The sequence below is a fragment of the Ischnura elegans genome (assembly GCF_921293095.1).
Source record: "Ischnura elegans chromosome 13 unlocalized genomic scaffold, ioIscEleg1.1 SUPER_13_unloc_4, whole genome shotgun sequence".
NCBI lineage: Eukaryota > Metazoa > Arthropoda > Insecta > Odonata > Coenagrionidae > Ischnura > Ischnura elegans.
Window position 1 is genome coordinate 2,515,672 of NW_025791660.1, and position 10,867 is coordinate 2,526,538.

The 10,867-nt window shown below is 36.1% G+C and overlaps 2 protein-coding genes across 2 annotated transcripts; one reads left to right on the forward strand and one right to left on the reverse strand.

Annotated features, from left to right (window-relative positions):
• Positions 1–362: 362 nt before the first annotated feature.
• On the forward strand, positions 363–3,352 carry LOC124173096. Its single transcript, XM_046552605.1, has 3 exons — positions 363–1,246; positions 1,365–1,498; positions 2,115–3,352. The coding sequence occupies exons 1-3, from the start codon at positions 967–969 to the stop codon at positions 3,207–3,209; spliced, it is 1,509 nt and encodes a 502-aa protein (XP_046408561.1). The 5' UTR covers positions 363–966; the 3' UTR covers positions 3,210–3,352.
• Positions 3,353–5,434: 2,082 nt separating this feature from the next.
• On the reverse strand, positions 5,435–7,188 carry LOC124173099. The gene is made up of 3 exons (XM_046552610.1): positions 6,698–7,188; positions 6,355–6,579; positions 5,435–5,681 (listed from the first exon to the last, which is right to left on the reverse strand). The coding sequence occupies exons 1-3, from the start codon at positions 7,027–7,029 to the stop codon at positions 5,618–5,620; spliced, it is 621 nt and encodes a 206-aa protein (XP_046408566.1). The 5' UTR covers positions 7,030–7,188; the 3' UTR covers positions 5,435–5,617.
• Positions 7,189–10,867: the final 3,679 nt, after the last annotated feature.

The window sequence follows — 10,867 nt, forward strand, 5'->3', positions numbered from 1 at the left end:
TTGTAACTTTCTTTTAATCAGTTTCTTTGAATTCCTTGACAAAGTTAAAGCTGAATATTGAATTTTTAGTCAGGCAATGTAATAAGTGTGAAGTGAAATCTAGTGTTAAAATTTTGGATTATCTTGCATTGGTTTTGGTCCTTTTGTTAAATGTTCCTCATTAATATGGAATATCTCTCTCTCCCTCCAAAGGAAGTGATACTCAGCCTTTTGGATGGAAAAAAGTGCAGCACATTATCAGTGGAATTTTGGGGTTTTTATTTGAAAATAAACTGGCATGTCACTATAATTGGACTGGAAGAAACCAGAAAAAAGAATTGAGAAGTTTAAAATTAATGAAGGTTTGAATGAAGGTCGAGATTCCAGACAAGAGAGACGCTATCTAGCGGCCGAATTCGCAAGTACAGGTTGAGGGATACCCCTACTAGCATTCAGAAGGAGCACGTTGAGATTTAGTGGCGTTGAGCTGTTTTTTGAGATTTAAAATCTTTTTCATTGACTTTCATCTCTATAATTTAATTTTTAGTCGTATTAGAGATAATTAATTACATCGTAACATAGTTTTAGCTGAGTTAGTGTACCATTTTAAGTTATTAATTAAGCTATTAGTTACGAGGCTCGCGTGGTCCTCTTTTTTTCGGGTTTTAATTTATTATTGCCTTAATTTTCTGTAGTCTTAGGCGGTTGTTGATTGAAAATTTTAGTAATCTGTATCTTGTTGATAATCGCTCTAGTTTTTAGAATAGCTCATTCATTTTTAAGGGTCATTGTCATTCTTCTTTAAGTAGGTTAGCATTGTTCTAGTTTTATTAGATAATTTTTTAAATCATTTAACTGGTTATTTACACGCATTATTAGTGTTATACTTTTTATAGTTGTTAATGATAGGTTAGTTACTTAGGTATTCCAGATTTTGCGTTAGGTAGATAGTAGGTATCGCCACTTAGTCTTGAAGTGATTCTGGCAATGTCTAGTGGAGGTACGAAGTTTTCGCCGAGGAAAAACAATTCCAATCGGAATTGTTGTGTCCCTCAGTGCAATTCCAAAGCGAGAACTCACCCTGAACTTCGCTTCAGTCGTTTTCCTCTTCCTGGGGAAATGTTTTTAATGGAAAATAAGTGGGGAATCCCTGAGCGTTGTGAGAGGAGAAAGGCCTGGGCTAACGTCCTGAAAATCGGCAAACCGGTGTCGAACACCATGCTAGTGTGCTCCCTTCACTTCAATAAGGAGGACTACATTTTGCCAGGTAAGATAAGTCTGTGGAAACGGTTTATTTCTTTGAATTCGTTTGATTATGTCCTAATCAACCGATTCAAAATTGCTCTAACTGTGCACGTAATCAAGAAATGACCTTTCTAATTTAGATGTCCCTGCCAAGCATCGATTTTTAAAGAAGACCGCTGTTCCTTCATGTAATCTTCCGGTTACTTCTCATGGAACAAGCTGCAAGGAAAGAGGAACTCGTGAATACAAGGCTCGCTGCAGAAGCATAGAAATGGTATGTTCAAAATTAATGAAGTTGGTGTAGTAGATTCAATTACTTTTGTTTAACGTGGTTGCTATTAAGTGAACCATAACTGGAATACTTTTACGCGATTTATTGATTGTACAGACGGTGATAATTGCATATACCATGGATTAGTGCTTAGCATATAAGTTAACTATTTTGAAGTGCCACACTTACTACATTGAATCAAAATCATTCTCACTTTCTCTTTTTGATTCCTCGCTCACGCATGGAAAAGTCAATTGTTAAGGTTCATTATCCTATTGTGTCACATATGTAAAAGGTTATGAAACAAGGGTACATATAATTTAAAATGCCAACGAGGCAGTTAGTTCGTACCCACTAATTTCAGTATGAAAGCAATCTCATTCGGTATTGATGGTTTGCGTGAAAGAAAAACTAATAAATGTCTATTGACATCATTCAGAGAAAACTCATATCACCTTTAGGACTTAAATATTCTTCCTTTCCTATTAAAACTCTAATATTCTTCTACATAAGTATCTTGCCAGGACATTTTTTCATTAACTCCCAAGTTACGTTGGGTTACTTCTGATCTACCTGGCCATCATCAATCTAATGTTCTATGTATTCTGTTGTATTACAGCAGCCAGAGATCGTAGATGAACCCTTGGCTGAAGAATCACAGGCCTCTGAGGATGCTTCTTCTCCTGTTGACAGCAATTTTGAAGCGGAAGCAGCAGAGACTCTTCTCACTCTGGGGATAGAGAGGAAGAAGACCACAGAAATTGGGACGCAGGCAGAGGTAGAGAAGAAAGATTTCTCTTGCCAAGTCACTTCAGGGGATTTCACTGGCAATTTTGTTGACTTAATTGATACCCCCAAGAAGTTGACAACGGTTGCTGGTATTTCCCCTGGAATACTATCTGGTATTCTGGCATTGTTTGCCATATTAAACCCTGAATCTAATCGGGGCTCATTTAAGAATAAAAGCAAAGTGCTTTTGACATTAATGAAATTAAAATTAAATTTATCATTTGCTTTGCTGTCAATACTGTTTTCTTGCACAGCTACGACTTGTAAAAATGTTTTCTCTGCCACTATCAAAGACCTATCAGTAATTATGAAGAATGTCATAAGCTGGCCCAGTAAGGAGGAAGTTTTAAAAAATATGCCTCTTTGCTTTGAGAAATTTAAAAGGGTGAGAATAGTCTTAGACTGCACCGAGATACATATAAGCAAATTTAAATGCTTAAAATGCAGGATTAAGTCGTACTCACATTATAAGGGATGTCACACTGTGAAATACATGATAGGTGTTACTCCAGGGGGAGTAATTAGCTTTTTAAGTGAAGGGTATGGAGGTAGGGCCTCAGATAAAAAAATATTTGAGGAGAGCAACCTCCTTGATCTATTGGAGCCAGACCTAGATGATGTGATGGTTGACAAGGGTTTCATTATCAAAAATTTATGTGAGGCAAATGGAATTAGGGTTGTTCATCCACCATTTCTGAAGAAGCAAAAGCAATTTTCAAAGGGGGACGCAATGGCCACATGTGAAATTGCTAGGGCTAGAGTCCATGTGGAGAGGGCCATTGAAAGAATTAAAAAATTTAAAATGCTGTCGGATGTTATACCTGTCACTTTGTGCCATCTAGCTGATGAAATCATGACATGTGTGTGTGGTATCACTAATTTGTCCACTCCAATCTTATCAAGAGACAAATTTATTCAAGATTGAACAAGACTGCATTTACATTATGATTGTAATGTGATGTATTTATGGAATATTTGTAACATGAGTCATTATAAAATAAAACTCATTTCAAACCATCTTGCGTGATTATTTGATTTAATATATCTATTTATGATACCTTTGATCTGTAAAGCATTGATTTCCTGATTATGTAAGCATCCCCTTTCAACGTGTTCCTTTTATAAGGTGCTGCTTTAAGTCCTACTGCTCTTTCCTGACCACCCGGCTGTAATACATAACTTTTCCTGTCATGCATTTGTGTGAATGCTTTTCATTAGAATAAATTATTTTGAAATTCCAGGTCTCGGATGGTATGGAAATGATTATCCTATTGTGATGTGGTAAAAATACTCTGCTAATACTTCCTAAGCTTCATTTTTATGATCCCTGTTCCAAGTGTCATTAAGTGTTCTTTCTAAGCATCAGGTGCCATGAAGCTTGTGAATGGTTAGGGAATTTACTGTAGGCCACGGTAAAAGGATTTATGTTTTCACCAACTTGTATGCATTTGCTTTTGTGGGTCAAGTTTCAAACAATTGCACGATCATGTATGCAGTAAACATATAGGAAGAAGTAATTTTCCATAGAAAAGAGATGCTTTGACTTACATTGGAAACAGATGTGTTGACTTTATTCTTTATGTATTGAATTTAACTATTTCATAGGGCCTTAAAGTTACATCCCTAACAACCCCATGAATCCTGTGAAATATTGCATGCTTGATCATCCTATAATGGAAGGTAATTGTAATGTCAACCATGACCCATTATTACAATAGTTCATGATTAGGAGTTTTTCATAAATGCTTTGCAGTTACACAGTAACCCTTCTGCAATGCCAACCACATCTTCATTGACTCATTGAGAAGACCTATGATTATAATACCTGCTGATACTCTTCTCTTACAGTTACATCTACCCTTAAATTTTATGCTCCATATGCCTTGCAAGCTCCATAATTATGGCTATCCCAAACTAGGTTGCTTAACTTCCTTTCAACTTCTACGACTACCATGAACTACTAAATCAAAAGCTCTCCACAAAAATCTAATTAAGCAAATTCTTTCATTCACTTGTTAACTTGTTTCATTATGATGGAGTTCCATCACGTTTCACCTGACACTACTGTCATCGTTAAAAATCCACATTTCAAAAAGAATTTTCATTTGAGCAACTTTGGGCATACATTAAGGATCCGACCTAGAACCATTACTTTTTTTACATTTATTAATAAAGATGTTCTTACATTCCCCCCACAAAATGTATCCAATATGCTGATAATCTAAAAATTTACCACCCTATTGATTGCACTGAGAATGTCAAGAAACTTCAAAATTTCTTTAACAATTCACCTACTTGGTCATGTTCTAACCAAATGCAATTAAATTTTGATAAGTGCAGGGTCTTTTTTTAAATTAAGCCGCCCTGCCTATGTCATTATGATTTAGCTAGTACCCCCTTGAAGAGAGTTAGTTGCTTCTCTGACTTAGTAATTTTATTTGAAAATAATTTAGGCTTTGAAATGTATATTGAGTAAATTACTTAAAAAAAGTTGCCATTCATTTACTGAATTTGTAGAGATTTTAAAAACTGATTATCACTGCTCTATGCTACTCTAGAGAGATCTGTTCTGGAATACTGTACTATGATATGGCATCCATAGTATGAGGCACACCAATGCTTCAGAAATGATTCTAGAGAAATTTCTTAAAATGATGACTATAATATTAAGAGAAAATCACATAATGACCCAGGACTCAATATTTATGAACAAAATTGGAATTTGCGAGTACTTTCAAGTTGTAGAAGACAAATTGGAATTTTATTCCTGAATAATATGCTAAAAAATAAGATCAAATCCCCTGATATAATGTCCTTACTATCACGCCAACAGTTTCCAGAGAAAAGGTATGATGCTAATGATAACAAGCACCAGTTATATCAAAAAATTAATTATAAGGTATTATTCTAGAGCGTGAAAAGTATGGGAATAATTAAGCATGAAAATTTAGCTATTATGATGAAGTTAATAGGTATTTTTTCATTTACAAGAAGATCACCATACATTGAAAGTTTAAATATCACTTTTGAAAGCATTGCTGTCTAGCCTATCATTGACTTAGGGGGTTCTTTGAAACATAAGACAACTAAAATTTAAATAAGATACCTTACTTGCCTGTTGGGAACTGAGTCAATCAATGAGAAGGCACGTTCATTGGTAGAAAAATATTTATACTCATAGAGCTATTTCGATTACATCAAAAATCTCCAAAATTATATATTTTACATATAGTATATTACATTAAAAATATTACAAAACACTACGGTAATACTGTAAAGGCAAAAGAAAATGAGCAGTTGCTCATTCGGGAAGTTTAGTCCTCCACTTCTTGGTCACTCCATCATGTCAACATCATTCACTTCAGGGTCAAGGAAGTTGTCATGTATTCTCCCTACCCTACAATGAAATAATTTTCAATAAATTATTACAGATAGAACTTCAAGAAACTACAGATGTTCAAAACTATTGGCACTGATTATCCTTAAATGCTTCATGATCTCATGCAAATCCAATTGTAAACTACAAGTAAAGATAGAAAGTCACTCAAAAACTCATTATTCCCCAGTAAAATGCTCTTTGAACTCTTGTAAGCAGTTTTATCAGCAACAAACAATGTAAGGATTATTTTCAGGTACATTTTCTGTTGTATTTTTAGACCTGGAAAGCTCGGACTTCATTTTGATAAGTGCAAGGTCTTTTTCAAAAGGAAAGCCCTGTCTATGTCATTAAGACAAAGTTAAGACAAAGAAATGGATTCACTTGAATCCTTGAATGTCCTTCAGCAGTGAGAAGAAGTTATTGGCTGAAAATTTTCTTATTTTCTTGATTCAAAACGATTTTTAATAAGTTCCTTTGCCGGAAATATTTCTACATAGGCCACTTTTTATGATTTCAGTAACACGACTTATTTCCTTACCACTTGAAAATATGAAAATTTCTGGGGATGAAATGACAGGGTAACCATAATTATATTAACTGCTGTCCGTTGAAATATGGCAATACTCCACGATATTGAAAGTAAATTGATAAAAATAACGTAAAATCTTAATGAAAAGGTGGCAAAACTTACCGGTGAAGTGCTAGTGCGGAATCCGGGCATGCTGCTAATAAGGTCTTCATGCATAACTCTCCGAAGCCTTGGGGCGTACACTTCTTCTCTCCACTTCGCATTATGTGGCAAAATTCCTTTATTTTGGTGGCACCATAATTGGTACTAGCGTCCTTCTTCTGCCGCTGCGTCCAGAGGCATTTCACGTCTGTGGACGACAGTTCCTCTAGACTTTCAATATCATTCCTAGTGCAATAAATAACCAGTTATAATAATAAAAGTGGTATTTATAACATCACAATCAACAACAGTAATTGGTTTTAGGTACAATTATTGCTAAATAAATTAGATATCCAAAACTTACCGATACAAATACCATAATGTGGCACTAACGTGCTTGCACTTCTCAGAGTTCCCCGCTTTGCAGGAACAACTCATTCCTCTCGCAGACAAATCTCCCTCCTCGGTGACCTCTAATGTACCAGAAACTTGCACAGGATCTTTAGAAAGAGCACTCGTTTGCAGTACAAACGATAAAATATTTATTTTACCCTCTTCTCTACTTCCGCGAGTGCCCACCACCATCACGAGCCCCGCATTAAAAACACATTCGCCTTCAATCACACATCGCGATCCTACATTCCCTCCCAAATACCTAACCATCTCCTCAAACTTTAAAATCACTCTGGCAGACATTTTTCCCTTTCTCTTCCCTACAACAACACTACAAAGCACTTCCAACGCACGACTAGCCACTTACCACAACTTACAGCTTCACAGTTTATCCCGCTTTCGTCGGCCATATTGGAAAATTACGTCATCGACACTAGCGCCGCTAGTGGTGACTTGAGTCTCGAATTGCAGGTAGGTAATTAACTTGATCATTTTTCCATTCCTCCATTTAATTCTATGTATTTAACTGGTTTTTAAATACATAAAATTGATATTACTGTTGTATTAATTTAGGAGCTGTTCGAAAGAATAACAGGACTCAGTTGGCTGCCGATGATGAAATAATTCCATGTATTTCAAACTGGTTCCGGTTCTCTAAGGATAGGGATGGAGGAAGAGAAGCAAGGAGAAGGAAAGAAGATGTGTAACTAAAGTTATAATACTGAGTAAAATATTTCTCTAATTAAACTCTTAAACATCATTGCACGACATTTAATCATATTTTCTTTGTTGTAATATATATTTTATTCAGAGAGCAGTTTAATTGGTGTTACTTTTTTATTATTTTATAACTACCATCCCAAAGTTTGAGATGGAAACAGGAAAAAAAGATAAACGTAAGTGTCAGGCGTACAGCGGTCTTTCAAAACGATCAAGGCAGCGTGATGTGACACAGACTGCATTACTCATTAATAGAAAATTGATTGGTGATGTTAATTTTGATAGTGGGAGCAGGAAGGTAATTCATTTAAGTGATTGCCCTGATAGTGGCTTCAAAAATGCTAGTAGCACAGATCTTTCAAGTGATGATTCCTTGCATTCTGAATGTTCAGTTTCCTCCGTACGTGATTCTTTGCCTTCATTGGAAGATAAGCTAAATTCTTGGTACTTTAGCCATAATGTAAGTCACGCTGCACTTCGAGATTTGCTTCATATATTGAAACCTTATCATCCAGAAATCCCAGTAGACAGTCGAACGGTCCTAAATACTCCAAGAAAGGTAAATGTGATCAAATGTACCAATGGACTGCTGAATTTTTTTGGGCTGGAAGAGAATTTACTCCTGAGAGCTAAATGTGGTTTAGTCAGGAGTGAGTATCCTTTAGTGAGGAAAATGCAGGAAGAGTTGGGAAATAATGTACTGTCTATTACAGTGAGTGTGGATGGGTAACCTTTGCATTCTAGTACAACTAAAGCATTTTGGCCAGTTTTAGCTGTGTTAGATCAGAGTACAAACAGAAATCCCTTTGTTGCTTCTCAATTTTATGGGGAAAGTCAGCCATCCGATTCAAATGAATACATAAAACCTTTTGTAGATGAGTGCAAAAAACTGGAAGTCACAGGGTTAGTTTTACAGAGAGTGACTTATGCCTTCCGCATCAGCTGCATTATAGCAGATGCCCAACCTAGATCTTATATTAAAAGTGTAATGTCTCACAACTCCATAAATGGATGTGAAAAGTGCTCACAAGAAGGTATTTACAAAGGCAAGACTATTTGGCCCTATGTTAAAGATAGTGCGTTAAGGAAAGATGATGAGTTTAGGAACCTTAAGAATGAGGCCCATCAGCGGTCCAAGAGTGTGCTAGCAGATCTCAAGTTGGGCCTGGTTTCTCAAGTACCTTTAGACTACATGCATCTTGTGTGCCTTGGCATAATGAAAAAACTGATAAGGCTCTAGGTTGAGAATGGCTCAAAAATGTAGATTAAGGTCAGCCAGAATTGAATTAATTTCCAACCGTTTAAACATTATCAGGAGTGCTGTCCCAAAAGAATTTCCAAGGAAACCCAGAGCATTGAAATTGTTCAAGTTCTGGAAGGCTACTGAATTCAGGGCATTCCTGCTCTATTACGGAGCTTTCGTTTTGGAAAACGTTTTGCCAAAAGAAATTTACACCCACTTCCTGTTATTTAGTAGTGCAATATATATTTTATGTAGCGACCGAAGTTCAAAGCCAACTTGGAGAATGTATGCCAGGGATATGCTTCATCGGTTTGTTGAAGATATTCCTATTTTGTATGGGTCTGAGGTCTTGGTGTACAACGTTCATAATCTCCTTCATCTGTCTAGTGATGTTACTAATTTTGGCTGCTTAGATCAGTTTTCTGCTTTCCCATTTGAAAATTTTATGGGCAGGATGAAAAAGTTATTACAGTCCCCAAATTTGCCATTACAACAGTTGTCCAATAGGATTATTGAAAGAAATCAGCATGATTTTGGTGGCAATTGTGTGGAAACATCTAAAATATCAGATTTTGTCAGTTTAAAATCTAATTGTGATTCCTGTTTTATCACTAAAGATTCAAGAGTTGTTATTCTGAAGTCAGTACTGATGGCAGAAAAGGAGCTTGTTACCTACAACTGTGACATTTTTATGCTTAAAACTAGTTATTCCACATCACCGTTTAAAAGCTCTAAGATTGGAATCTTTCAAGTTTCATCACCTCTATCAAATTACTCAATCACTTCTGACGAGTTGGATAGAAAGTGTTTATTGTTGCGAAAAATTTAAGAATGAGTCCAAATATTTAGTTATACCATATTGTCAAATGAGAGTATTTTATTAGCATTGTATACTTAAAACTAAAGGTGGAGTCTCAATAAAAAGTTTCTATTTAACATGTAGTAGTCCAACTTTTTCATTTCAATTCCACAGAAAAATGTATTACCCATGGATTTATACATCATAGTAAATCCAAATCACTGCAGGCAACATGCTGTAAGAATGTTATTCTTTGGTAGGTCCAGTGTAGGGCCAATGAAATCATTGTTGGAATCATGTTGCGGTTTTCCATTGGCCCACCGTTGGGAAATTGTTGGTTGGGAAAACGTTGGGCAGAGTACCAATCCGTACATGAGGCCAACCGTGGACAAAAACCATTAGCCAACTGTTTTGTGTTACTAGGGTGACATGCATATGAGTCTCTGATATCTTTTTGGATATCTATTTCAGATAGAGATAACTTCCGTCTTGGTTTATCGTCTTACCTACTCTTTATTCTCTTATGCTATTAGTCAGTCGAAACAATTTAATTTCATCTAATTCCGTACATATAATATCTCATATACCGTATATATAATGCATCTAGTAATTCAGGGTGCTCCAAATTTCTTTTGCATAACTGAATCATTTTAATGATTCAGTATGTTGCTTTCTAGTTTTTTTATTATTTCTACAAAAGCACCAAGGTTAATTCAATCTTAAGGTAATGGTGACTTATTTTCAGATGAATATGTCACATACAATAATAGATTTGGGGTATGTCTCCGCGATACTGTTTCTAGTGCTGGGCCTGTGTCGCCTTAATGTCGAGTCTATGTCGGACTTAAGTTGATTTCATGTCGGGCCGGTTTAAGGTCCAATGTCAGGCTGACAGCGTTTTGATATCGGACCGAAGTCGGTTTGGTGTCACGCTGAAGTCTGTTTGATGTCGAGCCAATGTCAGTTTGATGTAGGGCCGACAACAGTTTGATGTCGGGGACAAAGTTGGTTTTTTGTCGTGCTGAAGTTGGTTTGGTGTCGAACCGAAGTCAGTTCGATATACGTCTGACATCGCTTTGCGTGTCGGCTGTAGCCTGGCTAAACGTTATCATGTCGACGACAGACCGACTTCAGACCGACCTGTAGGCGACCTATGTCGCCGTCGTAGCGACATTGGACCGACATCAAAATGCTACCTGGGTTTGTATATAGATTTTGAGAACAGATAATTATCCTGTTTGAATTGCATATGTACAAACTAATGATTTTGATGTGTCTTGTATCTTGTATATTTCAAATGTACTTGGTCTTTGGGCAAATAAATACATTATTATTATTATTATTTTAAAACCCTATTGTGAGCCAGACAGAATGGTAGA